Consider the following 22180-nt stretch of genomic DNA (forward strand, 5'->3'; position numbering starts at 1 on the left):
AGGTTCACTGGTTCAGTTCTCAGCTGGGGTGCCTTCTGTGTGGAGTTTGCATGTCCTATTTGTGTTCATGTGGGTTTCCTCCGGGTGCTGAAATTTCCTTCCACATTCCCAAGATATGCTGTAGGTGGATTGGACATTCTAAATTGGTCTTAGGTGTGCACATTTGTGTGCCTTCTGAGGAAGGTTAGGTGCCGGGCTGGCAATTCAACACCATAAAACTCTACTGCCACTCATTCTGCAGAACAGTGATCCACTGTGGTGACCCCCTAATGGGAGCAGTCAAAAGGAGAAGAAGAAGAAGTAGAAGACTTTCCAGTATAAATTTGAAGAAGTTTGACTAACTCATTTAAGTAACAAAGTTTTATTCTTACCCTCTATTGAGTCACTTAATCCACTACTACCTAAAAAGTTCCAGAATTTTGCATAAAAATTATTATTATTTATAATTAACTTATATAACTGTACACGCTTCCTTTGTTGGTCAACTTACCTTCAATGATAGCATTCATATATTCATATAACGAAAGCTACTCCTCACTCATTATATACAAATTTATTTAATTTCTTACTGATAAATAATATTAACTGGTTAACAGATTCATCCAATTCCTAATCCTTCATTAAATATTCTGGAGACTTTGCTTTTCCTTTTTCAAAGCAATCAGGCCATAATACTAATCCATTCCTTTTTAGTAAATTCATTTTAACATAGTTCTGAGTTTTCTTAAATCTAGAGGAGTGCACAAGAGTAAAGCACAACAAATTCTGTTTTGATATTAATGGGGTAATGCATGTTCGATGTTGTCAGCGTTTGCTGAAAAGGGGTCAATGTTAGAAAATTCAAAATTGTGAAATTTTGATGTTCTAATATAAACCCTTTAAAAACACATTGCTTAATTGTTTTAATAATTGATTTCATATATGCAGAATCTAAAGATTGAAATTAATTTCTTCCCTACTACATCCTGGAACAACATTGCGTTAGTGGTGGTGTATGTGTACTAGCTGCATTCAGGTGTGCTTATTTAGCTGTTTTTGGTTGGAACAAATCTACCCACTCACTTGGGTATTACAGTGTTTTAGCATGTCTTTGAATTCAGTTACACGTAGTAGTGGTATTCAGTCTGTAGATGGTTTTACCTTACTTCCCATGTCCACTTAATTCTTAGCTAATTAAAATGTCTGGATCTCTATGAGACAGTGATCTTGCATGTAACTCACCATTTTATGGTCAACTCTGCAGTGAGAGTGCTCGACTGGAATCCGATGAATAGATTTGCGAGCGACTGCTTCTATGGGTGTTATAACTCACTAACGACTTTAATGCCATAATTACTGTATGTGGGGTATTAGTTTAATATAATTTAAGCTCGGACTCTGTTGTTGGTGAACATCTGCTAGTTTAATGGCCCTAGCCAATGTGTACTTCATGCACAGCTGATGGTTAGCAGAAGTACAGTGTTCTTCATAACTGTGTAATTTGTTGAAGGCATAATTGTTAATATTAATATTATCTGGTCTGTTAGGTCACTTTAGAATTATGTTTGTGAATAACAAGAATCTAGCTTAAACTGTGTATAAATGTTGTTTGGACAGCATTGTTGCAGTGAACTAATGACTTCAAACTGTTTTAATAACTAAGTACATATCTCCAGCATGTTGTATCTCATGTGACTATTATTACTATGTGTATTTGAGTTAAGCACTAATTAATGTCTTCTGTTTCAGAAACACTTTATTTCTCTGTTCTCTCCAAACCTACTTGCTCTTTCTTATTCCTCTCTCTCTCTCTCTCTCCATTATACCCTCTCCTGTCCCAGTACTAATATGCTACTCTCAGAAAACTATATACCCCTATGTCCTGCTCACTCCTGACTTCCCCGTAAATTTTGCTTTATCCTGACATCAATCCTCTTTTTCTCCTTTACTGCTCTCTATAAGTTATGGTCTACTTATCTACCTTATTTCCAATATGTTTCTAAGTCTTTTGACTGTCTGTATACCTTCTAAACTAACTTAAACGATCTTCTAGCTGATTGTTTGGGTTCATTGTTTCCACTGTCTCGCTCCCTCTTCAGCAGGTACAGCTGCTGATTACATTCTCTGTCCTGCAAACCTTTCAACCAGTGAAAAACGCTCTGCTGCTGCACCAACCTGCCCGGCTACTGCCTAGGGATATGTATTGCTTAGACCATCTCTTGCACAATTGCTAATTAAATTCAGTATCCTGTGAGCCTTTCAACCAGTGAAAATCACTCTGCTGTTGTATCAATCTGCCCTGCTGTTCCCTAGGGCTTGCTGCTCTAGACCGGTTTACCTTTTAATGAGTGAATTGCATATATGAGAACAGTCATTTTTGCGAACCGTAATGCCGAAATACGGACAACATCGAAGGATCAAATGTCGAAAATGGTTTGTTGGAAAACCATTTCTGACATTTGATCCATGTGTTTGAATGGGAAAAAAACATTTGCTTATTTGCCATTCAAACACATGGTGAATCAGCATTGTGTTTTTTTGCAGCCCTACTTAGGTTTTGCATGTCACACATATGGCTTTCAATGAAATAAAGGCAAACCTTCTAGACCATCTCATGTATGTCAACTACACATTGTATATTTATTACCTGTTTTTGAGACTTTGTGAAGTGCAGCATATCACTGAGATGTTTCTGTTATCCCAGGCCCCTCTACTTTCTTTTTTTGCTAGCCTGCCCTTCCCTAAACAACTCTTATTAAACTCCCAAAATAGTTATATTTAGCTGTAGCCTCTATTTTAAAGTCACCTTGAGCAATTCGTCTACTTTCTTTTTGCTAGCCTGCCCTTTCCCAATGTATGCTTAGCAAACTCCTGTAATAGTTATATTTGGCTGTAGCTTCTATTTTTAAAGCCATCTTATACATTCCATCTCATTCTTGATTTTTCTCTACTAGTTAGCTTTGTTAAACTCCCTACTTTAAGAGTCAGAGTCGCCAAGCTTTCTATATCACATAGACCTGTATTTCTGTACTCGATCAAGTCTCTGATCTGACAGTTTCTGTCAAACTGCAATTCGCATACCTGGTTTCTGACTGCTCCATTTACCCTCACTGTGCTCAGGATCTCTCCACTCCTGACCCTACCCCCATTCCTACCCACCCCAATTTCAATTACTTTTATGCTTCCATAGCTCCTCCCACTACCTCCACTTAACCAATCACTTTACAAAATATCACTTTCTTCGTACTACTCTTCCATACCACACTTTCTGACTCATTTCACACATTGTAACTATCTACTTCATATCCACACCCACTTCGCCCACTAACATCTGCCTCTCTTTCCTCCCAACATCACTTAGTTAAAAAACATCCATAAACTTCTTTCACATACATCCCTCTTCCTTTCCTACCATGTCTCTCATCTCTAACACCATACACCACACCTATCTCTATCTTTTTTCCTCCTGTCATATCTAATACTTCAACAGTACAATTTCAAAAACAACTCATAAAAACATACAGTACAAATTTCTGGCTCTGCCCTTGCAACTCCCTTGGATATCCCATTCTTCTTTTCCACTCTAGCAATAAGTTTTTTTCAACCCTCCCTACTAGTGATATTTTACCACTATTGGAAGGTTTTATGTTGACTGTACATAATTCTATGCATATTTTCACTATAAGTCTACACCTGTATACTTAATTGTATGTGTATATTCACTATATGTCTCCACCTGCTTACTTCTATACTGTGCTTGGTATTTGCCCAATAACTGTCTTTGTTATAATTACTGTTTCTCTAATTATGTTATTTAACCATTGTTTTCTATGTACTTTATTTCTGGAGCTTTTCTTTTCGGGTCTTTGCTGAAAAAGGACATGTGTCCAGTTGACTTTCCGGGTACACAAATGTAAAATAATTAAAAATTATCCGCACAAACACAGTTTCATTCCTGCTTCTCTGAAGTAACCTCTAGTTTTTACTACAAACATATTCTTCACAAAAGTAAAAATCATCCCCCTCCATGGCCACAAAAAACATCTGTGCTCTTAATTATCCATTCAAAGTAAAACATAAACTGGAAGCCACTATTCTCCTTCACACAAACTGTATCTTATCCCTATGTGGAGACATACATTCCAATCCAGGCCCCATCACTTCCCATCTAAACCATGCTAACTCCTATGAATTCATCACCTTTACTACCATTAACCTTCAAGGTATCAAAAATAAAATACCAGAGTTCCATGCCTAGATATCACACAGCAAACCTGACATCATTGCCATAACCAAAACAATGTTAAAACCCTACCTTAAAGATAAAAAAAATTCTACCCCCAGATTATACCTGTCTTAGAGCAGATAGACCCCATAAAAAGGTGGGGGTATCTGTCTGATATAACCAACTACCTTCAGTATTGTCCCATATACAAAGTCTATCCCACATTTCCCCACTGCTGAAATTTTAGTTGCCTTTCTTAAAATGAATAATTACAAAAGACTTTGTACAGTAGATTTACACACACCCCACCAACAAAAACATCCCTATTTTAGAGAAAATCCTTGTTTGGGCATCTAATAATATAAAAAATGAGGCAATCATACTGGAGAATGTCAGTATCAATTGGCTAGATATACCCCTCAATAATTCTGCCTGTAATATCAATCTATTTAATTTCACCCATCTAATTATTAATATAATTAGACCTAACAAAATGATAATGGCTCAATCTTACAATGGATTGTGGTCTCTGATCTAAACAAAATTGCATCCACTGGCACTCACTCTAATAGTATAATTGACCATTTACCTGCCTTTATACCACGCAAAAGTACCACACTGAGTAGACATCAGTATAAGCAAATTAGAGACTTATCCCATTCTTTCCCTAACACTCTTAACCCAACTTTGCAAAGTATCAACTGTAACATATTAAAGCTTCTTCCCCTAGATGAGACTGTAGAGTTCTATAACTCAACATTCATCAAAACCCTAAACAACCTTGCTCCACTTAGACAAAAGAGAGTTAAAAACTAATCATGCTAGCTGGCTTAAAAGATCCATTTAACAACTCATGACAGCCAGGGATAAAGCCTGGAAAGTATGGCATAAAAATAAAAATCCTTCTGACCTTGAACAATATAAACAAGTTCACAACCAGGTAAAGCATCTCGTCATAAAAAATAAAAAGAACACTACATTAGTCTACAAAAAACAACATAAGCAAATCCCTAAAAGATTCTGGAGCTCTATTAATATCTTAATAAATCCAGGCTCTGGTAATAATCCTTGCCCAGACCCAGAGAAAACACCTACAGAAATAGCTTCACTCTTTAATTCCTACTTTATTGATGGCATAACCAATGTAACACCCAACTTTCCTCAAACTAACTCAACTTCTGCTAACCAATCCACACTTAATAGCTGCATCTCCTCTCTTCCTAACTTATCTCTGTCACCTATATCTACCTGCACTATAAATAAATCCTTCTAAAACTCAAATCATGCACCAATGCCCCTGATAATTTACCACTTGAATTTCTACAAAATTTCACCCAGCTCAGTAGCTTATCCCATCTGCACTTCTCAACAGATCTAGTCATGAATCCTATTTGCCCACTATCTGGAAAAAGGCTTATATTCTTCCTCTTCACAAAGGTGGCCCCAACACAGACATTACCAACTTCTGACCTATTGCTATTCTCTCACCCATCACTAAAATTCTGGAAAAATGCATTCACACCCAACTTCTTCACAATTTGCTACAAAACCACATCCTCTCTCCCACCCAGCATGGATTTAGGCCAGGTCACAGTACTACAACTGCCCTCACATCCTTCATGGGCACAGTTAACCAAGCCTGAGATGCTGGAAAAGTCATCTCTTCTCTCTCTCTATTGATCTCTCTAAAGCCTTTGATACAGTATCTCCCTCTCTTATTCTTACTAAACTCCCACATATAGGCACCTCACCACAAACCCTAAACTGGTTCTCAAACTACTGCACTGATAGTCAACAGTCTACTAAGAGGCAACATGCTTTCTCACCTTTCCTTAGGACAACCACAGGTGTTCCTCAAAGATACATACTTGGGCCTCTTATATTTAGCATTTTTATCAACAACTTCCATACTACTCTTACTCAAGCCACAGTCATCCAATATGTAGATGACTCTGCCATAATCTGTGCTGCCAACTCTATCAGAACTTCTAAAACTCATGCAAAGTGCCTTAACTTCCTCTGAAGTATGGATAAGCAATAATCACTTTGTCCTGAGCCCCAACCAAACTAAACTCACATTCTTTGTTCCCAAGAAAACACATCCATAAACAAAGAGGAGTTTACTATTCTTGCTCAGAACAATGCTATTATTGATATTGTAACACATACTATGCTCCTAGGTATCATAATAGATGAAAACCTGACATTCAACCTGCACATTCAGACTAATATCAAAAAACACATCAGAAACTGGGATCCCTCTACCAGCGCAAACATTTCCTCAACTACTCTGCTAAATTAGCCCTTGGCTCTTCCTTTCTTTTACCTTCACTTCTTTATGGTGCCCCTCTCTTCATCAATATCCAGTCCTCTCTAAAATCCAAACTAAACTAATGCTGTAATAAAATTGCTAGGTTTGGAACCAATTTGACATACTCATCTCACCATTGCTCATCACTACACCTACTAAACTGGCTAGAACTCTCAAATTATCTCACATACATTCAATTAAACACTGCACACAAACTTATCTTTAAGTTATCAAACTGCCCTGCTCTTTCTTCTCTACTCACTCTGTATCAACCAAACAATCCTCTCCAATCCAGCAATCAACTACTCCTGAATGTATTAAAAACAATTCTTCCAGCCAGTCACATGCTGTACTCTGTTACCATTACTAAACTCTGGAACACCCTCCCTCCATCAATTACGTCTACCAGCAGCAAATTTCTGTTTAAGTCATCCCTGAAACAACATCTTTCCTCTCTATTACTGTGCATATTTACAGACTACACATCCCATAACATAACCCCACTTCTTACTTCTATTCCTCCATTCTTACTCAGTAGAACTGTATATATGCCTCAACTACTTTTTGATACAGATTTTCTGCTTTACTAAAGCTGAAAACTTTCTCCTGATTAACTATTTTAATTGTGTAACTGGAACCTCACTTATCCTAACCCTTTATTATTTCACAACTCAAATACTCTTCTGTATTCTATAGGTACTTTATCTTTGAGTGTTTAACTTGCTCAGACATCGTAACTTGTACTTTACCTTTGCTACTCTCATTGGTACGTAATTCTCTTTCTGTCATAACATAATCTGTTACTTTAATACTGTTTATATCTACTTCCTAGAAAGTGATACTATTAACTTGCTCAGTTATGTAACATTTTTTTACTTTTAGCATAGCATATATTTACCTTATTGTTTCTTTGCAATTGAATTTCTATAACTGTATTAAATTAATTGTATTAAGTACATCTTTTAGCAAAGCATGTTTAACCTCATTGTTTCTTTGTAACTGAATTTCTGTACATGTACTGAATCTATTGTATGTAGCATATCATACATTCTCTGTATGCTGTTTAATTACAAATTCTGTATACTGTTAATTATATGTACTATATAGTTGTATGTGCTGTCTTAATGTGGAGCTTTTCTCCCCAGGCCTCCACTGAAAATGGGCTCTTATGGCCCAATGGACCATCCCATAAACAAATGCAAATAAATAAATAATAATAATAATAATAATAATAAAGATTTCTAATAATCACATCTGACAAACATATAACAGTTTAGTATAATCTGCTCATGAATGTTTTTTCATTGATTAGTGTAAGTTGAGTCTATCCAGAGTATAATAGAGTTAAATTTTACAGCGATAGAATAAGATTCTACATCTGGGAAGCTAAAACCACCATATTCCCATAATCTTATATGATTTCTATAAGCAATTCACAATCATTTGGATACCATAAGAATGAAGTTAACATTTTTCCCATTTTCTTTAAAAAATGTTTGTGCGGTATTAAAGCTATTGAATGCAATATATATATATATATATATATATAAACTCTTGAGTAATATAATTATAATATAATTATAATGTAATCAGGTATACTATCAAAATGTTGATTGCACATAGTCAAATATCCACATAAAAAAAAATGAACGCTGACATTTCTGACCTCTCCACACCTAAAAACAAGTGCTAGCATGGGTCAAAATGGGGTGAGATTTTGCAGTTCGGAATATTGGTGTTTGACTTTTTCAACAGTCGGAGTTTGGACTTCGCATAATTGGGGTCAATGATGTGCAATCAATATTTTGAAGGTAATCCATATAATCATTTTAACAAGTACTTTCCTATCCTCAGAAGTAAAAAAAAACATTCCATTTTTTAATAAGTGACACATGAATTTTTAAATTATTAATAGTCTTACTTGCATCTTGATAGAGTTTTATTCCTAAATATTATCATTCTTTTCCTTCCCAATTATATTTATATTTATCTTTAAACTTACTATATAGCAACTGATTTAACACTAAAGTTTCAAATTTATTATTATTATTAAATTTCGGCAGCGACACTACTTCTGGAAACATTTCAATTTCCTTATCTATTTCTTCAATAGAATAATTTAAATCTCCTATAATTAGTGAAATATCTTATGCAAAAATCTGTATTTCTGATTGACAAGCCTTGGTATTTGAGAATGCATCAATTTTTTCACTGCTTCTTATACTATTAGCTAAGGGTTCGATAACAAATGTGAATAGTAGAGGGGCAAGGCACATCCTTGCTTTGTGCCATTGTTTAACACATTTTCTTGATAAATGTAACATCCAATTTTAACATATGGTTTGAAGTCCCTATACAGGTTATTTAATATTCAAAACAAGTAATTTCAATCTACTTAATCAAAAACTTTCTCGATATCTAAGTTAATTAGGGCCAATTTCTTGTTTACTCCTTTTGGTAAATCTAAGAGAGTTACTAACATTTTAATATTATCATATATTAATCTACTGACTATAAATCCTGTGTGATCTTTATTAATTTATCTACTACATCTCTTAATCTTGTAGCGAAGACAGAAGTAAGCATTTTATAGTCTACATGCAATAATGAAAAAGGTTTATTTGAGGAAATTAACTTATCCTTTCCTTTTTTAAGTATAGGTGAGATTACAGAAAATGTCCATGACGGAAAAGTTATTTCATCACAATGAAAAATCCTGAATATGTCACTCAATAATTCTAAAATACTTAATGGAAACAGACTACATAATTTTCCCTTTTTTTAAAGCTTCTTTGACTTTAATTAGAGTAAAAGGCTTATTCAACAGAGATATTTGGTGGTAATTAAGTTTATTAGTAACATTTTTCTTAAATACTTATCAATTTTGCATGTCGCTTTAAGTAGCTTGCTTTTATCTAGTGACTGACTGTTTTTTAATTGATTGTTTTATTACTTGTGATTATTTAATTAGTCAACCTCTGATGAAATCATTAAATGTTGTACTGAAACTATATATAATGATGTGTTTTAATGAGTTTTGTAAGGATCTGATGAAGCATAGGGTGTCTACGTGAAAGTGCTTGTCCTATCTATTAAACTGGAACTTTTATCATACTGGAAGCCGTGGTGGTCTTGCTGAGTTTTTGTTTTCTTTATTTACATTTTATTCAACAATATCTTTGGTTGGTCGTGGTGTTTTTGTTTGATACTTATCAATTTTGTAATAATCAGAATTATTCTTTTTACCTCATGGATTTTTTTAAATAATATGCATATCTTCTATGTCTGAAGTAAGTTTTTTGTGAGGATTTGGGATATTATTGATTTTGCCTTTTTGTTTAATATTTTACTTTTATTAGCTAATCTATGTACATTTTTTGACGTCATCACTTAACTGTGCAATATTATCTTTCCTAAAACTATTTCCACTTTATGTTTTGTAATTGTTTGATATGTTGTCATTAATTTTTAATGACTTCAGTATTATCTAATTTTTTTGTTGTAAAGATCTTGCTTTGTGTATTTCATCTTGTTGAAAACTTCAACAAATCTTTATCCCACTCATTCATTTTATTACTAGCCCATCTTCCCTTTCTATCTTTAATATGCATTTTTAAGGAGCCCCATAATATGACTTTACTAACCTGACCATTATTATTTAAAGCTAAAAAAATATTGATTTGTTCCTTAATGAATTCTTTTAATTTCATCATATGTACTGGAATTCTATAAATAATCTGAAATGTCCATATATCCATTAATATATCAATGCTTAGTGTATTATGATCAGATAAAGGACAAGGAATAGTTTTAAAATAATTCACTTTATTAAGAAAATTTGTAGAGACATAAATCCTATCTATTCTAGTTTGTGTCTCAATTGCATAAGAATAAAAGTGAAGTACAATGACTTAGCTTCAGCTTTTACTATGAAATAAACTAAATTATAATTACTAACCCATTGGTTTAGTGCTTTAGCTGATGCCAGAATGTTAGCTTTCTTCTGTTCAGTTGTATTTTCTATACTAGATCTCCAGGTAAAATCTCCTGCTAAAATTAAACTACCCTTCCACTGACTTTGTAGTAAGTTAAGGTAATCTTTAGCCATTTTTGTGCTTATTCCAGGGAGCCAGTAAAAATTAGCTAGATTATAGGGTGTTGGATTATTTTAATTATTACAAAGGTATACATTCCTTTGGGATTATTAATGGATTTATGACCTTAGGTGTTACAGTAAATTTTCTCCAAAGTATAGCGTTCCCCTACTCTTTTTGTTAAAAGAAGCAGATAATATTTTGTAACTTAAGTTATTTAAACATTGTATATCTTTATCTATTAAGTAAGTCTCTTGCAAGAATATAATGTCACTTCTATTTGATTTTAGATATCTCATTTATGATTTCCTTTTGTTGCCATTATTTAATCCATTTACATTAATAGATAATAGATTAAAACTAGCCATGCTGTGCATTTGAAAAGATTTCTTTTGAAAGATAATAGGACACATTATCCACCCTAATAATTTAATTGTATATAAGACTCTAATCCGTTCCTTCAACACTATCTTAACATTCCACATTTTTGGAATTCTTCTTTTCTACAAACTAAACTACTAAAACTCATAAATAATGAAAACAGAAACAAGTCTACAACTGTAATTGTATATATTACTAATAAAACACAACCTACCATGGATACTAAAGTTCCTAGTTTGTTTATTGAACAGACAAACTACTATAATAGCTCTCTGCCTACCAATACCTAAAAATTCATCAAAAAACTACCCAAAAGCTAAGTTAAAAATAATAAGAGTAAATTAATTTAGTTATACATTTTGTGATTTAAAACTATTCCCCACATTACTACATAACAGTTTAATAATCCTCTTCTGTTAATGACAAATATTACTTAACTGAACAAATAGTGTACATATACCTATTTATGTAATATTAGTACAAATTATCTATTAAATATTCCTAAATTATTTGCTCATTCAACATCATTATAACTAAATCCCTAAATAAATAAGTAGAGCAGAGTGGGTACTGAAGAGATAAGGATATCTGTAAAGTTACAGGTGACAGGTAATCTTATTATACTAAACTATTATACAAAAGGAAAATCAAAGCTCATATATATATTTATCATGGTAAAAGATACATACATATTTTATAGAGCTAGCTAACAAAAGCTCTGAATTAATTTTAAAAGTACAAGTGCCTATATCTTAAAATTGTGCAACACTCTTAATATGATAAATATCAAAATATTTAAAAAATAATTTAGCTTATTAAATTAATGCATAAAAATATGTGCTTTACTGAGGTCAAAGATAATGTCTTGTCTGTATTGTATAAAAAGGTTACAATGTGCTTAATTTGAAATCCCATTGTCCCTTCCTGAGTTCAAACATATTGAAAAATCTACTTTACTTTCTATCAAAACAGATGTACTAATTCAGCAATATAACACTCAAATTGCAGCTCAGACTTATGAAATGAGTTATTTCAGCTAGTCTTAGTGAATCTAATAACATACAATATGCAAAAAGCTTGAAATTTCACATGACCATCTTCACATTTCAGCTTTCAGGATATTTTGAACTATTTATATGATTTTCTATGTTTGAGAGCTTGTACATTCACATTTCTGCCATATGCAGGTGTTTGTAATACATATCTTTCTTATAAGCAGTTTATTATTTAAATATATTTTTTATGTCTTATTTGTCCACTGACATTATACCTTATTCTATACTATTATATTATACTGTTGTTCTTCTAGCTTTTTATGTGGACAAGTGTGACAGGGCCTTACAATGCAGTATATATATGCATCTATATAGTATTAACAAAAATAGTGAATATAACACATTATACAAACATTTGACATCTAGCCCCATTTGTTCTGGTTTTCATTTTGCTATTTTAGACCAGGTTTCCATTAATCCTAGGGGAGGTAATGAGAAAATACTGCTGGAAGAGAAAGAGACAAAGTGGCAGTTAAGACTAAATGCATCTAAGGCACCAGGAATAAATTACCACATTTCCCTTCTTCCAATTTTAAAGCATAGGTCTCTTTTAAACAATTAAGGACAATGGTTTTTACAGCACAGTTTTATTGGTTATGTATATATGTTTTTCTGTATAATTATTATGAATTTATATAATAGAATTTTAGTATGTTTAGTCTTTAGAGATTTATTGGTGTGCACATAATTTTAGCTTAATTAGGAGTATAAATACTTTTATTTAGTCCATTTCTGATTTTATTAGGTTAATTAGTTATATAATTGTTTGATTTTCATTTGTAAATTATTTAAACATGTGAGTGTCTTGAGGAACTATTCTGATGCAGTTCACTTTCATTGGACAAAAGCACTCAATCTTTACTTTTGTTCAATAAAATTATTTATTTCACTTCTTGGCAGTTCATTCTATTGGCAGTTTATGATACTTTGTTTTTGTTATTTGGAATTTTTAAGTACAGTTACACCGTATTTGGTTTTATATAAGTTGTATTTCTAAAAATCTCCCATCAAAGAGCTATTTAATTATCAGCTCTATATTAGAGATTACAGTATGTTTATATATTTTGTAACTTACTGATACTTCTCTTTTATTAATCTTACCTAGTAGATAGTTCATTCCGTGTGCATTTGCATATTATTCATGAGATGTTTACTCTTCTTATTAATTCTAGTATTACAAGTAACTGACTGTGTATAAAATAATTCCTGCTTGTTTAATCTGAATGTGTGTTTTTAGCCATTGTGAACTTGTGTTCTGATCTAAGCTTTATATCCTAACAGAATTTGATTATAGCATGTGAAAATGACAACTCACAGCACACAGCAGCTGCTAAAGTTCTTTGGTAAGTTTCTCATTTTTCTTAATAATTTTAAACTGTTCTAATCAGCAACAAACATCTAACTTTACTTCTTCCCATTAATATGAACAGTTAGAGTTAATAACACTACAGCATAAGCTATTAAAATTCAGCAAACTATAAGCAAATTATATGTCAGCAATAACTCAATATAAAACATTACTATAGCTTTTGTTTTATCAATTTTTCGCATCTAAATAAATATTTAAAAATATGTTATTTTGAGTAGATTTCTCACATATATACTTGAAAAAAGTTTTCACAGACATTGGTGATAAACTTTGACATAGATTTTTTTCAAAACAGCTTGAGGGACAGGCAGGAAGTAAACATTTTCACACAAATGGAACATTCTTTTGCTCTCAATCTTTTTTTAAGCATTAATTGCTTCAGAAATGACATGTGAAAGGAATTTGTTACACAGGAATAATGAAAACGAAATTGCCAATACTTTAACACTTCTAATTATCATATTACTTAGATCTGACACACATTTAACTCAGCAATGTACATACCAAGCAAAGTTAAAAAAGTAAAATAAAATTCTTAACTTATATAGTCTTAATGTTACCAATTTTATTGCTTATAAGTTAATGTCATTCTCTTACAGGAAACATTTAACATTTAGAAATACATTTATTAGTTTAATTAAATGAAATATAGAAATCACATTGGCTCAGTGGATAGGATTGCCATCACACAGAGGTTCCCTGGTTCAGTTCTTGGCTGGGGTGCCTTTTTAGTGGAGTCTGCATGTCTTTCCTGTGTTCTAATAGGTTTCTGCCAGGTGATACAGTTTTCTCCCACATTCCAAAGACATGCAGTAGCTGGATTGGATACTCTAAATTAGCCATAGGTGCGAGTATTCATGCAAGTGTATGGTGTGGAAGAACTACCATGGTAGGACTAGCTAACCACTTGGTGGTATAAACCTTGGATCAAGATGATTGTCACTGTTGAAGTGACATGCTGACCCCATGTACAAAAATGGGATAAATGGGATGTGGATGGATAGATGGTTTCACTGTAAACATAGTAAAACAGTAAACTAACCTTTTACATTCCTTATCATGAAAAATAATTAAGCTTAAAATATAAATACATCCATATGTTTTGAAGCTTAAATTCTACCACATACCTATCACTTAAGGGCTAAATCTAGTGTTTCAGAAAATAAAAGTCCTGCAATCAGAGAATAAAAGTCACTGTTGTTTAAGGTTTTTAATTTAGACGCAGTTCTCCAGGAATCTCTTGAGGGTTATACTGTTCTAATCCATTCCTTTGGTATTATTAAGGATTTTATTTTGTTAACAAAAGTGCAAGCCTCCTCCAGTGTGTGAAATATTTTAGTTCTTTTAAAGAAAGGCATAATTTGATCTTTGCAGGAAACATCAAAGTGGCTCTAATATTGTTCTTTTTAATGTCTTTAATCAGTAGTAAGAAATATTTTTTTTTACTCGTTGCTTTACTAAAATAATCATTGCCAAATCTGACTACATGTTCACTTATTTTAATAGGTGGGCTGGACCATGTTGTTTTTAATATTTGATCTTTTTCTAAGCTGGATGCTATAATTGAATGTTGTCATGTGTTTTCCTTCTTTGAATGTGCTCTCAGAGATCTATGTGGCCTTTCAATTCCAAAAGATAAAGTTCCAGCTAGATTTAATGTTTTATGTGGCCAGAGTGTTAAGAAGTTTATTATACTGTCTCCCTCATACTTTTCAGGTATACTATAAATTCGGATGTTATTTTGTCTCAGTCTGTTTTCTTAATCAACAGCTTTATCTATGAGCCAGTTATTTTGTTTTAACAGAAATTCTGTCTGAGACTCACCTTTAGTTATTCCCCCTTCATGATCATTTAAAGCTTTGTCCATACTGCTGATGTGTGCACTTTGTTGTTTCAAATGCATTTCTAAATGTTCCATCTTCTTTCTGGACTGTTCTATGAAACTTTCTATTTACTGCCCAATTTATCTATTTAAGGCATACATCCTGCATACTAGATATTAGTAAGTGAATCTTTTTAACACAAGAATCCTAAGTGCCATTTCTTGAATGGCTCATGATGAAGTCTCCTCTTAACCAAGCAGTTAAAATTCTGACAGGAAACTTACATCTTTTGAAGAACTTCAAGATAAAAACCTTATCTTTGACTGCTAATGAATAAAATGAACTAAAAAGTATCTCCAAATTTAAATTTTTTTATTATATTTTCTATCAGAGAAAAGTTTTCAGTCAGAAAGCTTTCACCAGTTACTAATCTCAGTTATCCATCTTGGCCATGCCCCAGAGTCAGTCATTAGTATATTTGTAAAAAAGAAACACAGCACCAAAACTAAAAAGCAAAGGGAAGACCACTGGCTCAGCCTTCACCAACAATACAACACCAAAAATTCTTCTAGGACCAGAAGTCGCTAAAAATACTCCTTCACAAGACCCTTGTCAGCAAAAGCAGATAAACCAGCATGTAAACATTTAAGACTGGAACAAAACTTCTTTATTCACAAAGAAAGTAAATCCAAGCACTTTCGTCTGAGAATCTCAGGCTTTTTCAAGGTAAATTAACTGTGTGGCCTTTCAATAAATATAACACTCTTAATAGGCCAAACTCATTAATTAAGTCATAAAGACTTAATCAATTGAAAACAGTTGTTGTTACCTTCAAATAAATCATGTTTAAAGTGCTATGGTACTTTTAAAACCAATAGTCATTTGACATTCATAAAACCACATATTTAAAAAGTCTATGTATATTTTAAAATAAAGTTATACTCCTAGTGAGTGCACTTTACAAAGATAACAAAAAAATTTTTATAGCAACATACTAAATAATGTTCATCTTTATAAAAGAATGCTGCCAAAAGCATGCTACTTTGTGTAAACAAATAATACAAATTATCTAAACAGATACAACCGTCATGAATCCATCTTCAAAAGAATTAATTTAAATGTAATGAACTGAGACCTAAACTTTGTAAGAATAAATGCACCAGGACCAAAACACTTTAAATATATAATATTAAATGTAAACAGAGAATTTTTTAAAATTACAATTTGTTCCTCCTCATTTTAAGTATGCTCCTTAAACTAATACTATCATTCATACCTGGATGCCTTGTGGCATCTAGTTTAAGTTGCCATACTAACTCTCTACTTTCCAGGAAGGTCTCCCAATCCCCACCTCTCGGGTCCTGCTGGACACGCTCTAAAACAAAAAATTTTATGGACATATCAGTGCAAGTTAATGAGTGTTTAAAAAATGCGTTGTTTTCTATTCCTTTTTCAATCTCGTAAAAATGCTCATATATTCTCTTTTTGAGCTTTCTCACAGTTTTCCCTATGTAAAAACCATAACAGGACAGACAGGTACCCAAGTACACTACCCCAAACGAGTTACATGTGTAGTGTCCATGAGCTCTCAGTGTGCAATTTCTAGATGGTATGAATATGTGATCATCATTTAACATGTATCTACACTGATTGCACATCCCACATTTAAACGAACCATTTTTCCTGTGTGACAAATTACTTACACCAGAATACCATAAATTAGGGGCTTGTTCAAACATTCCTTTTAAATTTATGTCTCGTTTCCTGGTAAAATGTAGTCTTTCTGGTATAGATGGTTTGATGTCATCCTGAGATGTTAAAATAGGCCAGAAAGAACGCATAGTGTCCTCAATGAAATGTGCATCACCAGTGTATGTATAAGTGAAACTCTTTTGTGAGTCAACCTGCCCCAATTTGATGTTTGTAGGTAATGGAAGCCCTTTACTCAAGAGTGGAGGGTATGTTAAATCCCTTTTTTCTTTAATTTCTAAAATTAAAAAGTTGATAAGATGGGATGGGGTAGCCTCTCTCCTCAAACATAGTTGCCAAGAACCTAGTCTCTTTCAAAAACAATTCAAGTGAGCTACACATCCTAAAGGCTCGTATCAGTTGGCCTCTAACTGTTCCTTTTTTGATGTAAAAAGGATGAGAGCTATCCAAATAATGCAGGGCTCTCTGTGTGCATCATCATATGCAAACATCATTTTACATAAATGGGAACAATTATATATCCATTCAACAAAATGGCAAGAATCTATCCTATTTTACAAACGCTATTTGGATGACATCTGCATTTTGTGGCAGGGCACAAAGGAAAGCTTCCTTGAATTTTTTGATTATATCAGCTCTACAACAGAATTTTTATCGTTCACATACGATCTTAGTGAAGACACCCTGCATTATTTGGATGTGTTATTAACCATAGACAGAGTGAGCCATTAGTTTCAATCACAAGTATTCAGGAAGAGCACTTTTTCTAATGCTTTTTTGCATTATGATAGCTCTCATCCTTTTTACATCAAAAAAGGAATAGTTAGAGGCCAACTGATACGAGCCTCTAGGATGTGTAGCTCACTTGAATTGTTTTTGAAAGAGACTAGGTTCTTGGCAACTATGCTTGAGGAGAGAGGCTACCCGTCCCATCTTATCAACTTTTTAATTTTAGAAATTAAAGAAAAAAGGGATTTAACATACCCTCCACTCTTGAGTGAAGGGCTTCCATTACCTACAAACATCAAATTGGGGCAGGTTGACTCACAAAAGAGTTTCACTTATACATACACTGGTGATGCATATTTCATTGAGGACACTATGCATTTTTCTGGCCTATTTTAACATCTCAGGATGACATCAAACCATTTATACCAGAAAGGCTACATTTTACCAGGAAACGAGACATAAATTTAAAAGGAATGTTTGAACAAGCCCCTAATTTATGGTATTCTGGTGTAAGTAATTTGTCACACAGGAAAAATGGTTTGTTTAAATGTGGGATGTGCAATCAGTGTAGATACATGTTAAATGATGATCACATATTCATACCATCTAGAAATTGCACACTGAGAGCTCATGGACACTACACATGTAACTCGTTTGGGGTAGTGTACTTGGGTACCTGTCTGTCCTGTTATGGTTTTTACATAGGGAAAACTGTGAGAAAGCTCAAAAAGAGAATATATGAGCATTTTTACGAGATTGAAAAAGGAATAGAAAACAACGCGTTTTTTAAACAGTCATTAACTTGCACTGATATGTCCATAAAATTTTTTGTTTTAGAGCGTGTCCAGCAGGACCCGAGAGGTGGGGATTGGGAGACCTTCCTGGAAAGTAGAGAGTTAGTATGGCAACTTAAACTAGATGCCACAAGGCATCCAGGTATGAATGATAGTATTAGTTTAAGGAGCATACTTAAAATGAGGAGGAACAAATTGTAATTTTAAAAAATTCTCTGTTTACATTTAATATTATATATTTAAAGTGTTTTGGTCCTGGTGCATTTATTCTTACAAAGTTTAGGTCTCAATTCATTACATTTAAATTAATTCTTTTGAAGATGGATTCATGACGGTTGTATCTGTTTAGATAATTTGTATTATTTGTTTACACAAAGTAGCATGCTTTTGGCAGCATTCTTTTATAAAGATGAACATTATTTAGTATGTTGCTATAAAAAATTTTTTGTTATCTTTGTAAAGTGCACTCACTAGGAGTATAACTTTATTTTAAAATATACATAGACTTTTTAAATATGTGGTTTTATAAATGTCAAATGACTATTGGTTTTAAAAGTACCATAGCACTTTAAACATGATTTATTTGAAGGTAACAACAACTGTTTTCAATTGATTAATTCTTTATGACTTAATTAATGAGTTTGGCCTATTAAGAGTGTTATATATACTGAAAGGCCAGACAGTTAATTTACCTTGAAAAAGCCTGAGATTCTCAGGCGAAAGCGCTTGGATTTACTTTCTTTGTGAATAAAGAAGTTTTGTTGCAGTCTTAAACGTTTACGTGCTGGTTTATCTGCTTTTGCTGACAAGGGTCTTGTGAAGGAGTATTTTTAGCGACTTTTGCTCCTAAAAGAATTTTTGGTGTTGTATTGTTGGTGAAGGCTGAGCCAGTCGTCTTCCCTTTGCTCATTAGTATATTTGGGCACACCATTCAGAATTGTGCCAGATTTGGCATTAATACTAACCTGCTTATCCAGGGCCAGAATTAATCTCCAGAAGAAGATATACATATTGAAAGAAAACCACAGACTCTCTACATGGAAGGAGAAATCACCGCAGGGTGTCTCATCATCCTCTCCTTGGTTTGGGCCTAAAGTACTTCAACTACATTAAAGTATTACTTCAGAATAATGGATGCAGATGTTAGGACAAGTATTATCTTTCCACTTTCAGTAAATACCATTAGTAAACATGTTTTAAATATTTTACTTGGTAGCTGGCAAACTGTTGCATCACTGCCTGTGTCTACTGAGATGATCGTAAGATAACAAAGAGATATGTGAAGTGTTTGTGTGTGTGTGTGTGTGTGTGTGTGTGTGTGTGTGTGTGTGTGTGTGTGTGTGTGTGTGTGTGTGTGTGTGTTACATTATGTTGACTGGCTTGCCCAGGTGAGTTGTAAGCATTGTGAGAAAAACTCTACTATAATAAGTGATAAACTACAGTTCAAGCATAACAATAAAAAGAAGAAATGTAGATAAGTACATATACAATGACTATTCACAAATATACATCAGAGATAAAAAATGTATTAACACTATAATTAAGTTGCATGTCTAAAACTGCTGTATAGCTCTAAGGCATTTAATCATTTAGCCCAGGTAAATAATATGTCATGTATAGCAAAACAGTATTAACTAGTATGGTGTTTCGGAAAACACAAATAAGATTCAGTCACACATAAAACGGTAACACGGTGTGTGTTTATACAATCTACACTAAGTTATCACAGTTGTGAAATAATCACAAACTCTAAGTAATATGATTAATATAAAACGAGACAACACATGACAACAGTATCAGATTAAATTCAGAAATATTCCTTGCAGTTCTTTAAAGTCTGCAGCTTCTCATGAATCAGATAGAATGGTACTACAACATAACTAATGACAAGTGCAAGGAAAAGTGGCCTTCACATTATTTTACCTACTTACCTCTCTTTAACTTCAAACTCTACATCCAGCTGCTCAGAGCCCTGAAAATTTATGGAAATAAAAGGTTAGTGCTGTAGATGAGGACATTATCTGCAACATTAAAACAAAGCATCAGTACTCTGCAAGTGCTTATGCTGAAACAACTGTTTGCAAAGAATTTTCCTGTGCAATAGAATACAATAAAAGTCATCCACATGGTTTCTGAAGCTGGTAGACTGTTATCAATTAAAGAGTTACATTATTTTCTATCATTACTTGAGGGATGCCAAACACTGAAATCCCATCATCTTAGAGTGCCATCAGTGAATTTTTTTAAGTTGTAGTGACAGATTTCACAACTGGGAGTCTTGTAGAGTTGTTTGTTATAAGAAGGAATTCATTTGAGGGTAATGGTCAATAAAAGGAGGGGTTTTATTTATAACAGTGAGAAACTGGCAGCACATAAACACATACATTTCAGTATTTCACAGTACAGCATTTATCTGAACATAAAAGACAGCTTTGAAACAGTCCTTCAGTTTGCCTGTATAGTGCACAAAACCAGATTTTCACTTAACAGTTTTTCTTTTCACTTTCAACTTTTACCTAGAGGCCTTTCGTGTTACATTTCTAAGTCTTTACTTAAAAAAAAAAAAGATATTGGCATAACCTACAGCAGAAAACTTAAAATAAAGCTGCCATCATCTGGCACTTAAGTCATTTCTACAGATACACTTTCTTAAAATCAATATGGAAGGGGTTGTGTTGTTTATAGTGCACCAGTTATTGTTCTGACAAGGTTCCTTGATAAGTGAAAAGCAGGATCTTCTTCAGCCTCCTTTTGAACTTCATGGTGAGAGTTTTAGGAACTCAATGTCAAGTCATGAAGCTTACAGTCTTCAGCAGCTGGACAGCTCCTATTTTGATGGTGCTACAAGACCTCTAGATATAAGCTCTTTTTGATTCTCCATTTTTCTATAGTAAATAGTAAAAGTGTATGGTTTGATATCAGGCTGCACAAAGAGAAGCTAAGTGGCTGAAATTGAAAAAGAAAGCTAAATGGCTGGAATGTTTCATAGTTTTATGTGTTTTTACATTCATTTTCTCCGTGAACATTATCTGATGTATGATCAGATAATGTGCACAGAACAAAATAATACAAAATGCCTTCTGATTATTCAAGGGGATTTTAATAAGGCAAATCTCAAGCCATGAACGTCCTAAGTTTCCACAGCATATAAACTATCTTACCAGAGACAGGAACACACTGGATAATTGTTATACAGTGTTGAAACATGATTATCGTGCTGTCCCCGTGCAGCTTTGGGATTTTCTGACCACTGTTGGATTCATAGGTTCATAGGTTCATACTAGGCTATCTGCCCTAGGGCATTTATAAGCCTAGCCAGAGTGTGTGTGGCTTTTACCACCCCTTAGGATGAGAATACTATACCCATTAGTTTGCTGTGCCTCTGTCCAGCAGTGACACAGAGATGATTCCCAGGGTAAACCTACGATCTCCCATCCACTCGTCAAGATTTCTCTTGAACAGAGTCAGTGAGGGGCTCTGCCTCACATGGACTGGGATTCTGTTCCATAGTGTAGGGAGTCTCTGGGTGATGAATCTGTCCCTCCAGCACGTCCTATTTATATCCGTGTTGAGGTTTAAGTCTCTTGCTCTCATGGCTCTGGTGGATTTGGATTTTTTGAGGTGGAGCATGTCCATTAATTCCGGGTTGGACATGGCCTTGTATGTCAGGCACAGATCACCTCTGAGCAGGCGGTATGCGACTGAATAGA

The 22180-nt window shown here is 33.5% G+C and overlaps 1 protein-coding gene across 1 annotated transcript in view; it reads right to left on the bottom strand.

Annotated features, from left to right (window-relative positions):
- LOC122804254 (cytosolic phospholipase A2 zeta-like) overlaps positions 1–22180 on the bottom strand; it is a 1019603-nt gene that overhangs the window by 841218 nt on the left and 156205 nt on the right. Inside the window, exon 5 of the mRNA XM_044074015.1 lies at positions 20402–20442. Within this exon, the coding sequence (XP_043929950.1) occupies positions 20402–20442 (41 nt within the window). The remainder of the gene's footprint in view (positions 1–20401; positions 20443–22180) is intronic.

This window comes from Protopterus annectens, chromosome 6.part0 (genome assembly GCF_019279795.1).
Source record: "Protopterus annectens isolate FY-2018-M chromosome 6.part0, PAN1.0, whole genome shotgun sequence".
In the NCBI taxonomy this organism is placed as follows: domain Eukaryota; kingdom Metazoa; phylum Chordata; order Ceratodontiformes; family Protopteridae; genus Protopterus; species Protopterus annectens.